The following is a 21,530-nucleotide window of genomic DNA, read 5'->3' on the forward strand; positions in this document are numbered from 1 at the left end:
TTTAGCCTGACAAATTTGTTATGTTTAGAAACTTTAAGATCTCTAATTCTAAGGGTTTGGGCAAAATTTGGCAGCACAGCTTCGGTTTGTACTTATTGTACGCCAGCAAATATCAACACAAAGCTTGAAGTCTGCAAACATATCTCAATGTTAAGTGAAAGCAGGTGGATTTCTCACAATTACGATTTAAAATCAATTATTCTTTCAATTGACCATTTTAGTCATTGTTCCTGTACCAAATTTAAGCTGCACAAATAAAGAGTTTCTTGAGTATTTTGTTGGTAGCCTGTTGAGTTTTGGTATCTGAAGGTCACGTCATATCTGACCTTTCAGAGACCATTTTATTCCAACAGAAATGTCAAACAACCCATCTACTACTAATGTCTTGATGACACATCATTTCCTCTCCTGCATGTTCCAGGCATTCGGCCAGGCCTACTCCACCCAGCGTAAGGTGGCAGAGGATGGAGAGACCAACGAGGAGACGCTGCTGCAGGAGTCTGCGTCCAAAGAGGCTTACTACATGGGCCGCCTGCTGGAGCTCCAGGCGGCGCTGAAGCACAGCCGGGCCACCGCCTCCACCGCTCAGGCCGACAACGAGCACCTGAGCACGCTGCTGCAGGAGCTGAGGGAGGTACAGTCAAAGACCAAACATACTTGACACATAACATGAACCTTTTCATTAGAAACTAACAGGACATGGTAAAGATGTACTCAGTAAGTTGACCATGTGGTTTTCTTTGGAAGTGCATCTTAATGAATCCTTCACTCCCTTTCAACAGTTCTGTCAAACTCATCTACTGTCATGCAGATTCTTGATTTTTGGGGGGTATCAGTGTGATTAACAGCATGCAGCTCCAGCTCTGTTCCTCTGAATTGTCTCAGCAGAGTAATGAGATGTTGGAGCTGCAGCGCAGCCGGATGCGAGAGGAGATCCGGGAGTACAAGTTTCGAGAGTCGCGGCTACTCCAGGACTACACCGAGCTGGAGGAGGAGAACATCTCTCTGCAGAAACTGGTGTCGACACTCAAGCAGAACCAGGTACGGATGATTCACAAACGCAGACGTCAGGGCCCAGCATTAGCAACATGTTCTCTGGGGCAGCTGTGGCGCAGAGGTAGGGTGGGTTATGAATGGGTGAATGTGACATGTAGTGTAAAAGCATTTTGAGTGGTCTAAAGCCTAGAAATATGCTTTATCATTCTCTCTTGTCAAATATGGCAGCTTGATCACTGGCTCAAAGCTTCAAATTCTGACCCTCTAGTTACCAATCAAGCATCAGTTTTAAATGTGCCAGTTTCTGCCTGTTACAAGTTACAGTGATTTTCAAAGTAAACTCCTGTCTTCACAGGAAATGTAGACTTTTCAACCAAAATTACTGAAGATTTAGGCAGCAAAACTGCTTGGTTAGGTTAGTTTTTCCAAAGGACACAAGCATCAGTCTTCTGGATGAAAGTGTGTGTTTGAGCATCCTGTTCTCATTCTGAAGTCTTCAAATACTGCAGATTTTTCTAAAATTTTGGCATAAGATCCAGACACCAGCTGCCACATTTTGCAGTGGTATGATACACTGGGACTTCACAGCATTGGCTTCCTTGTGTTTTTATTTTACCCTGCATTGGTTACAGCATTCTGAAAAGTCACCAGCAGACGCAGGTGGATACCGAGAGTAAAATATGTCGACGCATTAGTCCACTGACAAAGCTGCAATATATGATGACTTGGGATGAGAACGTTTTGGTGTGACTCATCCACCACCCCTTCCTCTTGCGCTGATCAGATTTTCTCACTTTTCAAACTGTTATTACGCCATCTGTGTTAATTGTACAGTCTATGGTTGCACCATCAATGGCAAAGAAAAAAAAGACTGCAAGTTTACAAACATGGATGTATGCTATGCCCAATTTAAAGTATTAAAGAAATTTGCTTTGCCAGTGTTTGAAAAAGGAAGGAAATGCATTCAGTGCATTTGTCAGACCACAAGGGTGTAAACATGATTGCGTTTATTTACAAGAAAGCTCAACAGGCACCACCCACATAGTTAATTTGAGCCTTTAATATAGATTAAGATTTCCATCATTTTAATAATACAGTACATTGCCAATCTCTTGATTTTATCCCGTTGATGACTCTGTTGCTTCACTCTGGTTTAGGTGGAGTATGAGGGCCTGAAGCATGAGATTAAAGTCCTGGAGGAGGAGACGGAGCTCCTCAACAGCCAGTTACGGGACGCTCTGCGTTTGAAGGACATCTCTGACACCCAGCTGGAGGAGGCGCTGGAGTCACTGAAGAGCGAGCGGGATCAGAAGAACCACCTGCGCAGGGAGCTGGTCCACCACCTCAGCATGTGTGACGTGGCCTACACAGGCAGTGCCCACCTGACATTCACCTCCGCCCCGCCCAGCGGCACCGCCACCCCCACGACCCTGCTGTCTCCGAACACAGAGGAGCCAATGAGGTGGATATTACACACACAAAACTAAGGTGGCATGGATACGTTACATTTGTATGTCTCAAACGTGTCATATACACGTAGCATATGAGATAACTTCATCAAGAGGTGGAGGGGATGATGGACAGCATGTTCCTAAGCTGCAGACCACTGCTCAAGAGTATTTTTTAGGGACCCATCACTGTATTTCCTGTGGTTTTTTAGCCCCAAAATGTGGGTATTTTTTAGGGGGCTGGGTTTCTTTTGTGGCTTTTAAGCCAAAATGTGGCTGTGTTTTAAGGACCCATGGCTGTTTTTCCTGCAGCTTTTCAGCCCCCAAACATGGGTATTTTTTATTGACCCATTGCTGATTTTTGTGTGGCTTTTTAGCTCCGTAATATGGGTGTTTTTAAAGGACGTGTTACTGTTATTTCTTGCAGCTTTTCAGCCACAAAATGTGGCTGTTTTTTAGGGGCCCGGTGCTGTTTATTGTGTGGCTTTTTAGCCCCCACATTTGGGTGTTTTTTAGGGAATTGTTGTTGTTTTTCCTGCAGCTTTTCAGCCCTGAAATTTGGGTAATTTTTAGGAGCCCAATGCTGTTTTTTTTGTGTGGCTTATTAGCCCCCAAATGTGGGTGTTTTTAAAGGGACCCATCGTCATTTTTCCAGCAGCTTTTTCAGCCCTGAAGTGTGGGTATTTTTAGGGCCAGGTGCTAATTTTCATGCAGCTTTTTAGCTCCCAAATGGGGGTGTTTTCTGGGGACCAATCACAGTTTTTTCTGTGGCTTTTCAGTCCCCAAATGAGTATTTTTTAGGAACCTGTGACCTTTTTCCAGTGTTTTTTTGCATCCAAATGTAGGTGAATTTCACATAACCCATCGGGGGGAATAGAAGCATAGAAGCAGGTTTTTTTTTTTTACCGAAACGTGGATGTTTCTACAGACCTGTTGATGTGTTTCATGCACCTTTTCAGCTCCCAAACCTGGGTGTAATTTAGGGATCTGCTGCTGTTTTTATCTTGGTGATATTGCCCCCAAAACCAGGTATTTTTTTAACCAAGTGGTTATTTTGCCTAAACATAACCGCCTGTTAACCAGAAACGATGAAAAGATTTAATGTATCTGCTATATATGTGCAAATGTAACGTATTTGTGGTTTGCAGAAACTTACATTGGCAACATTTGGCAGTTGGGTTTTATACCCTATATTGGATACCTTTTTCCTAAAATATCATGGAAAGTAGAACCTGTTGGATGGCTGAATATAAATCTTAAATTTACGTACCTGCCATGTGGGAAGCAAAGTCAATTCCTGTATTTTAAAAAAATGCCACGCTGTGACCTGTCAGGTGTAACGGCCACCTCCAGGGTGGGACTGGAGCAGGAAGTGCTGCGGCATCGGTGCCCAGAGCTAACGGAGAGTGCAGAGGGCCGGGTCGGAAAGCTGAGGGAGTGGCGGCGTCGGATCTCTTCAACGAGATGAACCTAACCGAAATCCAGAAGCTCAAGCAGCAGCTGATGACGGTGAGTCTGCTCTCTGATTAATGTCTGATGATCTGTTTACAAAGGATTTGCTTGAAGAAAGCCATCAAATGGGAGCAGGAGCAAGAGACAGATCAAACAATATGCTGATGATGCACCGGATATTTTCACCGCTTTAGCTTATTGTAAGACAGCTCATACTGACAGGGATTTATAGCTGTTTGAAGCTGTATCAAAAACAGCAGACTCCATTGAGAAAAACATCATTTTACTCCACTGAACGGTGGAGCTGCTGCTATACTGCTGCCTCCATCAATTGATGTGGAAGGGAGTGGAGCAAAATTTCAAATAAAAAGTACACTTAAACTGGTATTAATCTTTCTTTTAGTAGCTAAAGCATGTTTTGCTGCAGCCCCGTTTACAGCAGTACATCACTTAACTCTGTGCCCGTGCTGTGTGACTGTACTTATTTTTTAATGGAGGGGGTTGGATGGGGTGTGACTTTTGTATTTAAAATAAATATTCAACACTATCTTTTCCAATTGTATGTCCCTCACCTAAGCCAAAAAAAAAATACAGGTTCCTCTTCAGTGCTTACATTTTAAAACATGAACATGCAGCACCCCTTCCCTCCTCATAAATAACGAACAGTACCAATCCCTAACCACCAGCACAGTGACAAAGAGCATGCACAGAACGCCGAGTCCAGTTAAAGTCCAACCTAGGTGTTTACATGACTGAATAGCTCAACTTCCAATCAAATTATCTGGGTGTGTTTGTCCGATTTCGAGAATCAAGAGTCGGACTAACACGTTTACATGTATTTTAAAAGTCCAGTTTTAGTCAGACCAACACAATAATTCTACTTTTTCTAACATTATGTACTGACTGATTAACATGTACCTCATTTAACACATAGACATGAGATTGATATTCATCTCCTTACTTTCCTGCAACTATTCCTGTAAATGTATGGCATAAAGTGCACCAAAAAAATTGTCAGCGTTGTACGTTTCTGCCAGCCACAGATACATTAAATTACATATACATCATTTTGTGGCGTATAAATTGAAACTTTATGTTTAAACAGCACTGTGGTTAACATGTGGTTAGACTTAAATTACTGGTTTTTGGGCGCATAGTCCTGAAAGCGAGCGCGTCTTGGTTAAAAAAAAATGTTGCACTGTCACCGCTTTAAAAACAACTCTGGCTCGCCAAATCACAGCTGATTTTTTTGTTTGTCTGCAGCTTGGCAGACGTCTCTTCTAGGTGTCACACCATCCACCATTCCTCCACCTCTGGATGACAAAGTCCACCTCAAAATGTCAATATGTACATATAAAATATACTAATGTTACATAACATTTTCCTCTTTTAACTGGGCTGGTGTTCAAACATTCAGTCAAATTTTGTTGTACCAGATCATTAATTTGTGACTATTTTTATTGTGATGTGAAATCATGTGACAGTTTTATTCATTTTTCAGTGTCTGCTGGCTTTATAAAGCTACCGCTGACTCCTCTTTACGCAGACAGGGCTTTGAATCATTTACCGTAAAACCCTGCTGACATACAGTATCCCCACTGCGTAAAGCTCTCCGTCTCTCACTTCATCCCTTTGTCTCCTCCTCACACACGCAGTCACACATTCACGCTTGTTTTCTTTCATAAAACCTTTCTCTCATATGTTCCCAGGTATTTGTTAAAGCCTAGAACCAATTACTAAAAGCATCAGATCATGTTTAGATCACCACAAAGCTGTTTCATTTCTGTATACACACATCCATGTGTGTGTGCATCTGCTTCAGTTCCTGTCGGTGTAATCCCATCCGTTCTCGCTCCGTGCTGCTGCTGATAGACCAAGCTGCAGGAAGAGTTTATTTATATCTGCACTGACACACTACACTATCGACCACTCTCCACTGGATGGGTGGGTTTCACGGCTGCTCCTGCTGCTCTCCGGGCCGGTCCTCTAAAATGTTAATGAATCCACCTTTGTGCTACAATGTTGCTCCTTTAAACCTGATGCAACCTCAAGTATTTACTTTAGCCCTTTGAAACCTGGACTAACGTCACTTTTCTTGTGCTGCATTCAGATGACTTTCACAAGTATTTAAAACCTTTGGATTGGTTTGATTTCTTTGGAAAACAAGGGTGAAAAGGCAATGGCCAATTCATAGCCAAGAAATGTCCGACAAATAGCAAGAAATTAGTTGATTTAGAAAATTATATTAAAAAATCTCGGGATGTATTATTATTATTGTTATTATTATCATTATTATCATCATCATATTATTACTACTACAGAAAACTATTTTTATAATCAGAATATTTAAATATATATTTTGTAAGTGTGTTACAAAATAGTAATTATTTTTAAACGATCAGGTCATCCACTCGGACTTTCCTTTTTTTTTGTTGCTATTTTTCAGGTTATTTTCTTTTTTGATGTATTTTTTGCAAATGTTTGGGTTATTTCTTCATAAGTGGCTCGTTGCCCTCTTCCCATATTTTTGAAAGAAACTGAGTGCATTTGCTCAGGTTTCAAAGGGTTAATAAGGTAAAAGGGCACTTTAAAAGATCTCAGACAGTTTTTGATGGTTTACTGCTGCGTTTTTTTTAAGGTGATGCGAGATGTGACTGAGAAACATTGAAGTATTTGCCGAAGCACTGTGCATTTGGACCACTGTGCCTGCTGTAGAAATAGAATAAGAGTAGAATGGATATTCCCATTCAAATCAGCATAAAAGGATGGTCAGAACCAGGATCAGATTTCTCTCTTTGGTTACTGCGATAGATTAATTAGGGTTTGCTGAAGTCAGTGCAAACTTTGTGATATCTGAACACCACCTCTGCCAAACTTACCTTTTAGAGGGTTTAAACTGCAGCACAATAATTAAAGTTGACGCATGCCAATTTAAGTCTAAATTTGATTTGTGAAATGGTCTGGGCTTGTAAAAAATATTTAAAAATTCTGGGCTCATGCCTTGCTTCTACTTAATCTTGTTGCTGTCCCTTCAGGTTGAACGCGAGAAGGTAGCACTGATAACCAGTCTGCAGGAGTCCCAGACTCAGCTTCAGCACACACAGGGGGCCTTGAACGAGCAGCACGAGAGGGCCCTCCGCCTTAGCCGGAGAGTCACTGTCCTCCGCCGCCTGCATCGAAGGGCCCACCTCAACCAGGAGGGCCACACCAGTGCCACCTCGCAGCTCAATGCTGAGGCCCTGATGGAGCTGGAGAGGGACGAGGAGGAGGTTGAGGAGGAAGGAGAAACTGACGAGAATAGGAGTGAGACAATGAGCAAAAGTCAGGTGTTTTCATACCAGACTCCAGGTCTGGAGATCCTGCAGTGTAAATACCGTGTGGCTGTGACAGAGGTGGTGGAGCTCAAAGCGGAGGTGAAGGTCCTCCGTGATAGACTGGCTCAGTGCATGGAAGGAGCAGCGGAGGAGAAGCCGAGGCGAAACGGTCAACTCCAGAAACTTGAGAGACAGGTGGCATCACTTGAGAAGAACTGCCGGGAGGGACGGGAGAAGGTAACCATGTCATACTGACTGTGTCTGTTTGAGTAGAATACCAGATGGTTCCAGAGATAACAGACTTCTCCTCTTCTGTCAGATTTCCAGTCTGGAGGTGGAGTTTCAGGCGGCTCAGTCAGCAGCCAATGAGAGCCAGAGTGCGTTGACCGCAGCTCAGGATGAGTTGGTGACGCTGAGCGAGGAACTTGCCCAGCTCTACCACCACGTCTGCCTGTGCAACAATGAGACGCCCAACCGCGTCATGCTGGACTACTACAGGTCTGACTTTTGTCTTATTAACCCTTAGGGCCCGCTTTAATATTACACACACTGGTACCGCCCTTTTCAAAATTTAAACTCAAAAATATTATACATTAATATGATTTTCTACTTTCATTGAGTTTATTAATTTTCAGAATTTTAACCCTTTAAGTGCCAGCTTTTTATCATGATGCCACTTTCTTTTGAATGCGTTTCAATGGCGCTTTTTGTTTTTGTTATTTTTTGCACTTAACACAGTGTATTTTTTTCACTTGTTGTAGGAGCAGAGTTTAAACAAAAATACACAATCTGACCAAAATTTTCATCATACACATGAAGACAGCTGAAATTTAATCTCAATCAAAAAATGAAGAATGAAAAGCTTGTAAAATGTGCCAGTCCTTAAGGGTTAATGGGATACATGTAACATCAGCTGATGAGACAGAATTTCTCAGATTCACAAACATAATAAAGGTTCTACAGGTTAAAAAAAATATAGCTTACTCTGTTTCTCTTCCAGACAAGGTAGAGGCCTCAGAGGCCTCAGTGCCAGTCTTAAAGCCATGTCTTCGGACAACAGCAAAGTTCTCCTCACACCACGCCTTGCCAGGCGGCTGGCTGCTGTCGCTTCGACAACCTTAACTCCTGGGGAGTCACGCAGCCCCTCGCAGTCTCCGTCAAAGGAGCCCTTATCTGGGGAGGAGAGAAGAGAGGAGAAGGAGGGGGACAAGGAGGGCCACCAGGTGTCATCCGAACCGAGCCTGCCACCCTGCACGCCTCCGACCCGCTCACCAAGCATCAGTGCCTCTTCATCATCGTCATCATCTTCATCACCTGCCCTGGAACCAGCTGGCGAGCTGCGTAGGGAGCCCATGAATATCTACAACCTCAACGCCATCATCAGAGACCAGGTAGGAATAGTCAAGTCAATTTAAAAAGCCCATGATCACAAAACACAGTTTGCCTCAGAGGGCTTTACAGCATACGACATCCCTCTGCCCTTTGACCCTCACATTGTCTAAGGAAAAATTCCCCCCCAAAAAAACGTGTAACGGGGGAAAAAAACACTGGTCTCATGCTGGTGCCAATGGATTTCCCTGTCTTTTTTTGTTTCTCTTCTCTCTTAAATGTTTCTCCCTTGTATCCTCTTATCTCTTCTTGTCCTCACCCCCCATCTCTACCTCTCTTCTCCTCCCCCAGGTTAAGCACCTTCAGCGGGCAGTAGACAGGTCTCTGCAGCTGTCTAGACAGAGAGCGGCAGCCAGGGAGCTGGCCCCTCTGCTGGACAAGGACAAAGAGGGCTGCATGGAGGAAATCCTGAAGCTCAAGTCTCTGCTCAGCACCAAGAGAGAGCAGATAGCCACCCTCAGACTGGTCCTCAAGGCTAATAAACAGGTACGACAGGTAGCGTGGTCATGGTGCAAGTATAGCTGAACAATACTGACAAGTGTAATACTGTGTTGCACTGAGTAATGTGAATAATGTGGCCGTGTATTTGGTATTACTATTGGGCCTACAGTTAGAGTTTTGGTATGACAAATGACAGCATGTCTTAAAACTGTCTGAAATTTAGCACCGAATTCTCGTAACCTGCAGATTTTGGCATTTTTTGGCGGTAGCTTTTCAGCCTTGGAGGCTGCTGCATGGTTCATAGTCTGTAAGTATAAGATTACATGAGATGTGGTTGATTGGTTATGGGTTATGTCAGTGTCTCCCATGAGAAAATGAACAAACATGGTCTTTACTTGCAACTTATTTTATCAAAAGACCATAATTCATACATAAAGAGATTCTTGCTCAATGGAGGCATGTAGGACAATGTATTTAAGTTATGGATTCTTTTGCCTTTGCATCTACCACCAACACCAGTGGTTTACTTCATTCAGCAAAGACGAATCCCAGATTTCTTTAACAGTTTGAAAAACTATATCATGGTATCCATATCCAGTTGACAGCCTCACACAACTTATTTTGCCACAAGAAATTAATAAAATACTCATATTACTAAAAATGCCTTTAAGAAATTAGTCCTGCAGTTTATAGTCTCTTTATGGGCCTACCCTCCTCTGAAACACATCGACCAATATGGTTGATTGAAGGACTCACTTGGCTGTCCCAAACCTTTCCCCAATTACTATTAGTTTATATTGCCTGTATAATATGACTTCTCCCTAAGGAGAGTGTCTATCAGTGACACAATGCAGCAGCTATGGCTAAGATGTGCTGAGAGAATGTGTACCACTGGAAGACCTCATACATTTGTACCAATTTGGATTTACGCAGAGTATACTCAAGAAAATGACGATGACACTGCCACAATGATTCAGGCTGTACATGGTTTATGAGTCACTTCCTGTGAGGAGTACTAAAGACCTGCCTGAAGAGCTGTTGCTGGAAGCACCCACCGCACTATGCATTGTCATTGGGGTGTGGCACATTGAAGCAAGAAATTACATCTCTGCTTTTGATAGTGGTGGATTTAGACAGTATAAGCTTCATGTGGTCAAATGTAACAGTGGGAATTAGACACTAAGATAAGGAAAGACAAATCAGAAACACAGAAAATAGAATTTATAATCTGTGTATGTATGTGTGTGTGCCTTTACCTAGACGGCAGAGGGGGCTCTGGCCAACCTTAAGAGTAAGTATGAAGCGGAAAAGTCCATGGTGACTGACACAATGATGAAGCTGAGGAATGAGCTGAAGGCCCTGAAGGAGGATGCTGCCACCTTCTCCTCTCTGCGGGCCATGTTTGCCACCAGGTAAAAATGAAATATAAGCGATTCAAGTCCACTCTTCAATACTCTATTTAGATTAACAATGACACAGCTGACTGTGTGCAGACATGTCTCTAGCAGTGATAAAGCCATAGAGCAGCTCTTCTAAGCTCTACTTTTGAGTAGCCAAAAGATTATTTGTCATTAAGTCTAAGCGGTTGTTTGTGCCAAATTTGAAGGAATTCCCTCAGTGTCCTTGAAATATTGTGATTGCAAGGATGAGACAAGATGGGTCACAGTGACCTTTGGCCGCTAAAATCACATCAGTTCTCTGTTGAGTCCAAGTGGACGTTTGTACAAAATTTGAAGGAATTCTCTGAAGGTGTTTTTGGATTTCGCATTCACAAAAATGAGACGAGCTGGGTCACAGTGACCTTCAAAAGTGACCTACTACCAAAATCAAATCGGTTCCCTGTAGAGTCCATGTGGACGTTCATGCTAAATTTGAAGGAATCCCCTCAATGTGTTCTTAAAATATGGTGGTCACAAGAATGAGACAGGCTGAGTCACAGTAACCTTGACCTTTGACTTCCAAAGTCTAATTAGTTCTTTAAGTTCAAGTGGACATTTGTACCAAATTTAAAGGAATTCCTTCATCTTGAGATATTGCTTTACTTTATCTTACAGAAAGAAATAGCTATAAAATATATGTAGGGTACACTTTAACTGATACAAATTTTTCCAGCATAGCCTATTCTACGTGGCTACAAACTTACCAATCGAGGCAACGTTTGCTCAGCGCCATTTCATATTATGTAGGTGACTTGGTAGGTTTCTATCTGGAAGTTACTGTAAACAAACAAATGTGATTGATGTATACCTTAAATGCAGCTTTAATTTCAATATCAAGGCTTATCCCATTATACTCAAGAAAACAAAGAGCAGGTGTTCTCAGCTTTTTCATTTTCATTTTCATTTCTCAGTATACCAATATGCGTAGGCTTCATTTTGTTGAACACCGCTTGAATGAACGTAATTTGTGACAGCTTGTCCACATGGGAGTTCACCCGATCATCACTGCCAATCAGAGACAATCACAGATGGAGCTGATTAATACCCTTGGCTAGTGCAGAGTCATTATTCCTGGGAATACTGATTATAACCTTTCCCACTAAAGACAAGAGCCAGATGTCAGTGGGTTATTTGTCCAGTGGGAGAGGGTCTTTAGTGAATTTCCTACTTAATGGCCTAATTTTTCACTTTATTTGTGGTAATTTCCATTCGAACCTTTTTTACTTGCTGATACCTTGCTCTCTCAGGTGTGACGAGTACGTGACCCAGCTGGATGAGATGCAGAGGCAGCTGGCTGCAGCCGAAGATGAGAAGAAGACTCTGAACTCCCTCCTGCGGATGGCCATTCAGCAGAAACTGGCCCTTACCCAGCGCCTAGAAGATTTGGCCTTCGATCAAGAGCAGACCCACCGCACCCGTGGGAGCAGGCTGTACCGCGCAAAGACCAGCACCCCCAAAGTAAGTCCCCCGGCCTCGACTGTGGCCTCCAACTTAGCCCAAGGCTCCACTTCAGCTTTGACCCCTGTCACCCTCCCACTTTCTGGCCTTCCTAGTCCTTCTTCAATTCTTCCTGATGATCTCACCGTGCCCCTTAGCCCATCTTTGGTCAGTGCAGCAGCTGCAGCTCTAGCTTCAGCTCTCACCTCCCCTACGTCAAACATACCCCCTCGCAGTCCGTCATCACCAGCCGCATTGGCTGGCCCTTCAGTGTCAGAAAGCCCCCCATGTCTGGAGGCCCCGTCCTCTCCCTCGGCGCAAACCCCACCCTCGACCCCTGTGAAGGTGGCTCACTCCCAGTGGACCCTAGGGGTGCGGACGTTTGTGGTTGACTCCCACAGTTTCAGTGTCAACATCTCCCCTGCTCTGCCTCGTAGCTCGGGCCTTTCCAGGCACCACACACCAGAATCTCATACCTCTTCCCCATCCACCACCACCACCAGGCCCTCCCAACCAGGATCTGCCCCCTCTTCTCCTTACCGGTCCCCTATTCTGGGCATCAGGCGCTCCACATGGAGCCCCTCACCCCGAACTCGGCCCTTGTCTACACTTTCACGTTCTTCTGTCCTCTACAGTCCTTCTTCACCCTCCCCTTACTCCTCCTCCTACTCCCCTACTTCGTACAGCCATTCCCCTGCCTACAACAGCTCCTCTTCTGCTTTCACTCCCTCAAGCTCCTACCTCGCCTCTGGCACCTCAACCTCCTATAGCCACTCCACCAACTACACGCCCCTCTACCCCAGATACTACAGTTCTTACCGGCCCCGGCACTGACCCCTTACTATGAATCCTTTACTCAAAGCCTTCTAAAGGCCAATCCACCAGGCTCCTTATTGACAATAAAACTGCAACCCCCATCATTCATCTCTTTCTGTCACCTGAGAGAGTGGGGGCTCACAGAGAGGAGGACAGAGTGGTTTCCTGTTTCCCAGTTCCTGTTTCCTGTGCCTAAGCTTTGGCCAATGGGTTCTGAATGTTCAGTGACTTTGCTCAGGGATTTGACATAAGGAGCACAAGTGGCCCAACTTTCCTTTTATTCTGAGACTGCTTATTGGTCCAAAGGAGGATGTTACTAGAGACTTTTTAATGAGAGTTTTTAGCATTTAGGTTCTTCAGGTTGAGACCACACGTGCATGAAGTGATTAAAACACAGAGACATTCAGATATTGGCTGGACATTTGGCAGACGCTTTCATTGGTTTGAATGAGGGCCATGACACATTAAATACCGTCCTCTATATTCAATAAAATATTCACTCTGTTTTAAATGGTAGTCTCATATAATGTGTACACAAACACTGTAAATCACGTCTTTCAGTGCAAGCATTGTCCTTTTTTTGATGAAGTACTTGGAATGCCTAAAGGTTCAGTATGATTCAAACAAATTAGGTTGTTAGGGTCATCTGCACGTCTGAAGGCAAAAGTGTTACCTGTTTGAGATGGGCACACAAGTCTGTTGTCCTAGAGTGATACTGGGAGGGCTGATTTTTGTCACAGTGTTGGTTCGTTGGAGTTGATAAGTATAATTGTATCAAACCTTTCAAACCTTCCAAGTTTCGAGTGTCCGTGTAATTCCACATCACAACTTAAAACTAATCAACACACTCAATTTCTAAAGAATGATCATCTGAAGAGTACAGTCTGAATATTCCATTGGCCTTGGCTTGCAGAAGTCTTGATTGAGACTGATTTAATTGGACCTCACTCTTTCGTTCATTGCAGTTTCCGCATTATGTTACATCAAGTAACAGATTGATGAGGACTCCCACATAAAACAGGATGACCTGGTAAGGAGTCATTCAAATGGATTTGTTCGTTCATTTTTACCTATCACTATCCAAGAAAGGGGATACACTGATCCGTCCTCAAAGGCATTTGTATACCACAGTGCAATCAGTGGCAGTGATAACTGTGTGAAAAATAGTAAAACAGAGCCTGCCATTTTTTTTTACACCTGTGCACACCTGGCCAATAGCTGTGACTAAGGTGGCATCCTGGTTGGATTGTTGTGTTCGAGAAAGTTAGGAAAATTGTTGGACACAACCCCCTTAAGTCTACAATGTAGACTTAAGGGGGACAACATTGGAAGGGTTTGAGGATAGGGTGCTTGAGAGACTGTTTGGCATTTTTACAAGCCCTTTGTTTGAAGCATACTGACTCCTTTAGTGGTTCACCTTTGATCTCACTTTATAATCTCTTTCTTACCCACGCACTTGTATGTGAGACAGTTGTGGATGAGAAGTGACAGATTAGTCATTGGGGCACACAGTGTATTTTCTTTCATGGGTGCACCTCAATGAGTATTCTTCGTTTCTTGTCCAGGGTTGTGGCCATCATCAGCTCAGCCTTCAGCAATTGTCTATCTGTAGCACCACCCAGTGGATTGTTCTTATATTGCCATGTACCCTGCTATGCATGCTCACATTTGGATGCTCTTATACTGTGCACTTCCTCTCCCTTTCATATGAAAAGTTGATCTGATAGAGGTGCAGGCTGTATGGAAGGTCGAGGCAGGGAAGAACTTATGAGAAGGAGGAAAGAGAGCACTTGAACATGGCATATGACCAGTGTAGGATCAGCTGAATTTCATAGTCTTCTCATGGTACATGAGAGCAATGGGACTGGGAGTGAACTTGCTTTATGTATATCAACTACTAAAAAGCACTGCTGAAGTAACAATTAAATTTAAAACTGATATGAAAAGTGATTTAAGGCTATTTTGATTAACTATCATAGATGACTTCAGAGTTATACTGAGTACAAGTCCTCCAACCCATACAACCACATAGGTCATTTGTTCCTACCTTCCGACATGATCCACAGGTGTGTTTCTACAATTAGTGCCCCAAATGGTTAGTTTTGGTTAATTAGCCAGAACTCCGCAGGAGACCTTAGAATCCAAAAGAATCATCATTGCATGTACTTAACAAAATATCATCCCATTATACGTTAAGTACAAAACGTGATGTTATGAATGCACTAAATGAATGAACTAAAAATAACTCAATGAGGACCTTTGATTTAAAAATGGTGGTATATTTAGAGCAATCTCGGTTACCTCCCTATGCAAACATCTTACTAAAATGCACATACAGCGGTTTGTATAATACCTAATAAATTAGTTCCCCACAACAGACGTACATACTTAACATAGAGTTAAGTACTTAGCGCGAAGTTACACAGGTTAGTTACATTGGTTAAGTTCAGGTAAAGAAATACAGTGACGACGTACCTTAAAATGACAGTTCATTAAAGTTCACTTGGCCTTACAGAATTCTGATTGTCAGTCTCCTGGGGCAAAGCCTTTGTTTGTAAGTTCTTTGTTCATGACCCATCCATTACCCTTATCTGGCTCCTTACACAAACTCCTTCCTTCTTTACTCCCATCAGCTCATTGTTGACGTGGTCGCAGCCTTCACAATTAGACACAGTTACAACTACATTACTTGTTGTGCATTACTTTTTGTAGGTATAGGTATAAACAGTGCATGCCTGCACCCTTTATACTTTGTCACCTAACTTCCTTATTTGCTCCTGACGTAGTTAATTCGGACACTCAAGGTCGCCACCTACCCTAAATATAAATCTAGGTCCTAATAAGCTCCTTGTACAAACGGCCTATGGTGTCGTATTTTGGGGGGGAAGACAGTCTCCAATGTAGCACCCTCTTGTGCCTCTGAGGCCATCATCAGAGGTTCATCCAGTGACACAGAATGAATGTATTTAGGTTATGTTAAGGTTTGTTCACGGCACTGCACCAAACTCAGGGAACGTGACACTCCTCATTCAGCCTGCAATGAGTCAACAACCAAACAAGAATGGCCATTAACATCGTAATATTTATTTTGACTGAATGAACAGATCTCTCAAGTTAGACCGAAGCTTAGAAGTTAAAGGAATTCTGAGAAGAATTGTTATCAGTTACATTTCCAAACTATTGACAATACATCTTCTAGGAACTGTTTTGTTTACTCATCACATTTGGTTAGCTAGCAAGGTAGTCAGCGATACAGTTGCATCTCTGTACTGGATTTACAATTGATGCTGATCTTCATGTTTGACCTTAGTTTATTGCAAACAAATTTCTTAAAATTTACTTTTATCTGTTGGTTAACATGGTATGTGAGATATATGAGTTCAGCACACATGATACCGTACTCCCTGTGTCTGTGTGTGCCTTACAGAAATGATTGTACAGCACCTACACAGTGTAGCCTAATAACAAATGCCTGTCTGGAAACCAAATCTTTTGTTAATGTGCTTCCTGTATTTTTCTTTTCACATCTGCACCTTGGGCTAAAATGATGGTTTTGTGTGTTTTTGTTTTTGGCTTGGACTGCTTTCACTGGGTTTGGGTAATGACTCAGCAAAGTCTGATAATGCTTGTAATTGTCCGTAGATATTTTTTTTGTCTGGGTGCTGTCCAGAATACAGACTTGGCAAAGACTTGCCCACTTCTCCTTCAGCTTTTCTACAATGTTCACCTTCCTTTATCCCTTTGTATCATTAGAACCTCTAATCATCACTTTTCTTCTTTCTTTCCTTACCTATTAAGTCAAATATCACTGTTGTCTGGTAACTATTGACTCTTGTCTAACACTGTAAATGATTGCACCCTCTTGCCTAAAACAGTTTTTTAATATGCAACATGGGGCAAAAACTCATTTGACAGGCACCTTTATTTTCCAGATTTCTGATTGGCTCTGTTTTGCTATAATAGACCCATATCTTGCCTTTTTTTCCCTTACCTCAAATCATAAAGCTCTACATCTGCAATCAGATTTGTAATGAGCAAGTGGCTTTTGAGGAGGAGTCCTTTGTCCTTTTTCTGTATGCTACTGTTTGACTGAGGATTTCTTAATGGCACGTTGTGAAAGACATATGACCACAACATATTTTAGACACAGTGTTGGACTGGATGGTCATTCACATCCCTCCCTGATCTTTAAGCTTGACCTCCATGTGTAATATGAATCAGATAGTTAAATTTACATTAGTTCCCTTTAATTAATTAAACCACACCGTTTTTTTACTTGTTGAAACAATTTAGCACAGATCACATACTTAACTGCTGACCATTTTCTTAAGAGTGCTTTTGAATGCTTTCTGAAAGTTTTGAGTTTTATCTTTTTTCTAAGTTAGTGGTTTCCATTTAATTCACATGGTGTAAAATTGACTGTAAAATCTGACAAGTTGATCTTACTCTGAAAAAATAGTACCAGGGTAATTAAATATAACTATTAGTCTAATGTTATGTTAACTTTACATCTAATTGTTAAGTTTGCTACAAATGTAGTTGCATTTACATAATTTTGGGAAGTTGTTTGAAACTAAAAATGACAAGTAATATTAAGATGTTCTTCCTTAGCAACTGAAGTAAACCAAGTTTAGTCTGATTTAACTGAACAGTGTAGTTTATTCAGTAGAAGTTAGCAAGTTGATTGTGTAAGATAAAAAAAATAAGTGCAACAAAACTGATTAAGTGTGTAGCTTTAATTTCCATTTTAACAAAACGCCATCGCGAGCATCTTATGATGAAGCCAAACTGAAATAATAAATAGAAATAAAACATGTTTTCTTGGGTTACTAACACATTGAGTAAGATCAACTTGTCAGATTTAACGTTCTTCCAGTTACAAATGTTAAGAGCTGCTCACTGACTGAAATGACAATGTGCAAGGACATAGTGATTATGAACATCATGTCAGCATTCATTTTTGTTACATTGTTGAGATGTGGCCATGCAAAGTGTGTCAAGTTAATTTTAACAAAGTGGTAAAATAAAAAATAAAGGTCACTTGGAAATTATGGAAAACGCTGACAAACTTAAAACACCACAGTGAGATTTAGAAAATTGTCAGCAGTAACGTTGAGTTTTAATATATAGAGAAATCACCAGTGTGGTCTCTTTTGGTGGAATCTATGTCATTGTCTCAGATAGTTAGTAATTTAACTTAAAAGGACATTCAAGATATTATTAGTAGATGCAAAGTTGAGTTGATTCAAAAGTGGACTCAAATAGAAGGAATGTTAGCATCTTGTGTGGCTGTAACCTGTATTTTGGTTGAGATAAAACAAGGAAACCAGTTTGATCTCCTCTCTGTGATACCCTGGCTCTGTCTAAATAGATACAACACACACAAACACACTTACAGAAGCATCTCCCTGTTCTCTGCCAAAATACCAACTTAAGCTAAATTTTAATAAAGTGAAATATTAACCAAACCTAAGTCTGTCAAATGTTGTTATCTGCCCCATGGTACAACTACTGGAATACCAGTTGTGCAGTTTCATTGATATACTGTTTCAGAGGAATCTCTGTGGGCTTTCTCTCAGATGGCACCCAAAGGAAGGAGTTCAACTTAGCTCAGCCAGTCTGCAGTTTGATTGGTGTATTAATACTGGCAGCCATATCTGGGCTGAATGATAACGCTAAATGTAGGTTAAATAGATGTAAAGTAGAGTTGGAGAGTAATATTACAGTGTTAAATGTATTTGTTCAGTCAGATAATTATACACTTTCCTTAATATTGTTTTAGTGACGGTGTTAATTTCATAGTTTTCATTATGATAGTTTTCCGAAAATGTTCCATTATTCCTTTAAATGACACAGATGAAAGGAGTTTTCCCATACAGACATTTCGTGAGTAACAGAGCTGGTCTTAATGCACTGGGTTTAGCTTTAGTGGCGCTGAACCAAGGAACAGAGGCCAGTTGTACCAACAGGGCTTAACCTGGTCTTGAGCTAAGTCGTCCGTAACTTGGTGTTATAAGTCCAAACTAATAGTTATGCCAGTGGCACCATCAAGGCCTTTTACTACCAGAGACCAGTCTTACGCCTAGCTACGAGCGGGTGTAAAGCAAAGGAGCCACAAACTTTGAACAACAAGCCACATTAGGTTTGCTAATAGTCTCCTTTTTATCCAGCTAACTTACAAACATGGAAACAAGTCTTAGCTTTCACCTCAGTGTGTTGAACCAGCAACCAAACAAACATTCACTGGTGAAAAGTGCACTGCTAATATCAGTTATTAAGCGAACAGTAGCTAATAAGCTGGTCAGCTACAGTACATCAGTAGCAGTATAAACCTATCTGGAATTATTACTTTGGTCCATTCAGATGCTGATGTGGTTCTTGCTCTTTAGTACCACTGTTATCAGAACATTCTCCATCCATGCACTGCAAGCTACAGCCAAGTTTACTGTTTTGTTCCTCCCAGGTTACCTGTGGAGCTCAACTTACCAGCTACTGTCAGTGAAACATAGGCAAGCCTCTCCTGTGCAGCTCTATGAATCTTCTTATTTCTATGTCTGTCAAATTACCTTTCCTTTTCTCTGATCCTCCTACATTAGCAAGTGGGAGAATGTTAAACAATCTAGCAACATGTGCTGCTTGGCATTAGCCAGTCACTGGGCATTCGCATGAACACACATTGCTAAGACCAGACATAGGTTAGAATAGGCGTAAGTTTTAATCGAGGTGAAGTCCATTTTAAAGACTGGTCATAACAGAGATCAACTAAGCAGTTAGGACCAGGCTTAGTGAAGACCAGTTCATGCAACCTGTTCCAGCACTTCTTTAGACTGAAAGTTTAAGCACTGGTAAAACTCAGTCATATAAATAAGATTCTAACAAAAACATATGGGATATTTATCTTAACACCTTAAAAAAGCTCTATGTTAAAACTTTTAAAAGGCAGCTACATTAAAAAGATAATCTAGAAACCTTTGTTCAACACGATTGTAGTAGCCACACTAGAAACTAAAGGTGTTAAGACTACTCTATGTATTTGGTCCCTCTCTCAGTAGAAGAAACTGAACCTGAACATCATTTGCAAATATTTGTCTGAGCCCTGCCCGACCTGTTGGGTCTGTTCTCCGGTAGGTCCCCTGATCAGTCTCTCAAGTTCAGTATCCACACTCTAGTGTAGACAAGGATTTAACCCTTTAAAATAGTGGTACAAAGTCGTTATTTTTTAAAATTAGTATTATTCCCCACAAGCTCATTTTGAAGCTGACCTTAGGCTATTCAGTTAGCTTGTGGCAAGTCCACATATGGATTGATGTCATCTTTCCACAGAAATTTCAACAGTATAAGGAGAGTTGTAGTAGATATCATGAATAAGGTAGGAACCAGAAGTCATGCTCTGGTTCATGGGAGCTGTAGTTGTTTGGATAGTGCAAATTAATTGTTGGTTAACTTTGTCAAAATTATAAAAGGTTTGAATTCCAAAAGCAAGAGAATGCTGCAGGTACTGGCTTGATTTAGAATATCCATACTTAACCCTTGTAACATGTTTCACACTTTTGGAGGAAACCCATGAAAGAAACTAGGGTTAAATATACACTGCAGCTTTGATTGAAATCAGTTGACAACCATGTTTGGATTGTGATTGCCAAGTCTAATGACACTAATAGACCAATGATGAGGAGCCCCATCTACAAAAATAAATACACAAATAAGCAAGAAAAATGTGGGTCTTTCTGCAAGGCTACATTGCATAGATTGTAGGTTCTTCTGTTTAACCTTATGTCTTTTTTGGTTTTTAGTCTAATTCTGCTATAGCAACAGAAAGGGGCTTTGTGGCTCACCCCCCCGCATTCAAAATCAAATAATATTCACAAAATGTCTGTTTAGCGAAACTCCAATCTCCAATCCCTGTATCATCCTGTAATCACAGTTTTATTTGTTTGTTCTTCAACCTTCCTTGGTTGTGCTGAGAGTTAGCGTACTGTAAGAAGCACCTCTGAGCTAACGCCCTGCTCTTCAAACATCCAGACTGTTAAACGCCATACCACTAAATGTGTCCGATGCCTGTTTGCTTCCTGATATGCACGTGTACATACCAAGTATTTTAAAGCTTTAACTGTACAGTGTTATGTTAATATATACTGTAAATATCTATAAATAATACTTTGTGTGGCTTATTTTGTGATTTGGGTGACTGAGCATCATCCTACTCTATTTGAAATTTGCATTTTCCAAAATGTTCCGGTGTAGTTCATACAGTACACTTTGCCTTTGGACAAGCCTTTATTACCTTTCTTGATAATGTCTGAAACATTTAAAGTGTCTGTGTGTCTGTCTAACAGTGTCAGTCTCTTGCAGATCGTCAGCAGCCTTCTGCCACAGTGCCGTTCATCGTACCCTCCTCACAGCTGAGGCTTTGAGCCTCCTCAGCTCCTTTCACAGGTAAAAATCAACAACACAGTCACACAGCAGGCTCTAGTTTGTCTGTTTGATGCTATTTTGGACAACATACTATACGATGACTATGTCATGCTTTTTCAGAAGACATTCTATACATTGAATTTTTACACTACAACATATAAACATATATATACAACATACTAAATTGTGGCATTCTATTTTGGAAAATATACTATACAGTGACATTATAATGCTGTTTTGGACAATATATAATAATGTGATAGTTTTATGCCATTTTTCAGGACATATTATACACACATGGACAAAATTGTTGGTACCCTTCGGTTAATGAAAGAAAAACTCACAATGGTCACAGAAATAACTTGAATCTGACAAAAGTTATA

At 41.4% G+C, this 21,530-nt stretch overlaps 1 protein-coding gene across 2 annotated transcripts in view; it reads left to right on the forward strand.

The window, feature by feature from the left end:
- Window positions 1–20,881, forward strand: part of LOC121961220 (protein bicaudal D homolog 1-like) — a 41,982-nt gene extending 21,101 nt beyond the window's left edge. Inside the window, exons 2-11 of one of the 2 annotated variants that reach the window (XM_042511124.2) lie at window positions 422–634; window positions 886–1,041; window positions 2,154–2,458; window positions 3,779–3,953; window positions 6,932–7,447; window positions 7,530–7,708; window positions 8,211–8,601; window positions 8,891–9,085; window positions 10,301–10,452; window positions 11,727–20,881. In XM_042511124.2, the coding sequence (XP_042367058.2) occupies window positions 422–634; window positions 886–1,041; window positions 2,154–2,458; window positions 3,779–3,953; window positions 6,932–7,447; window positions 7,530–7,708; window positions 8,211–8,601; window positions 8,891–9,085; window positions 10,301–10,452; window positions 11,727–12,750 (3,306 nt within the window). In that variant the 3' untranslated portion in view covers window positions 12,751–20,881. The remainder of the gene's footprint in view (window positions 1–421; window positions 635–885; window positions 1,042–2,153; window positions 2,459–3,778; window positions 3,954–6,931; window positions 7,448–7,529; window positions 7,709–8,210; window positions 8,602–8,890; window positions 9,086–10,300; window positions 10,453–11,726) is intronic. The other variant, XM_088072677.1, reaches the window with a different exon arrangement.
- Window positions 20,882–21,530: the final 649 nt, after the last annotated feature.

This window comes from Plectropomus leopardus, chromosome 22 (assembly GCF_026936395.1).
Source record: "Plectropomus leopardus strain MGB_pleo_1.0 chromosome 22, ASM2693639v1, whole genome shotgun sequence".
Lineage (NCBI taxonomy): Eukaryota > Metazoa > Chordata > Actinopteri > Perciformes > Serranidae > Plectropomus > Plectropomus leopardus.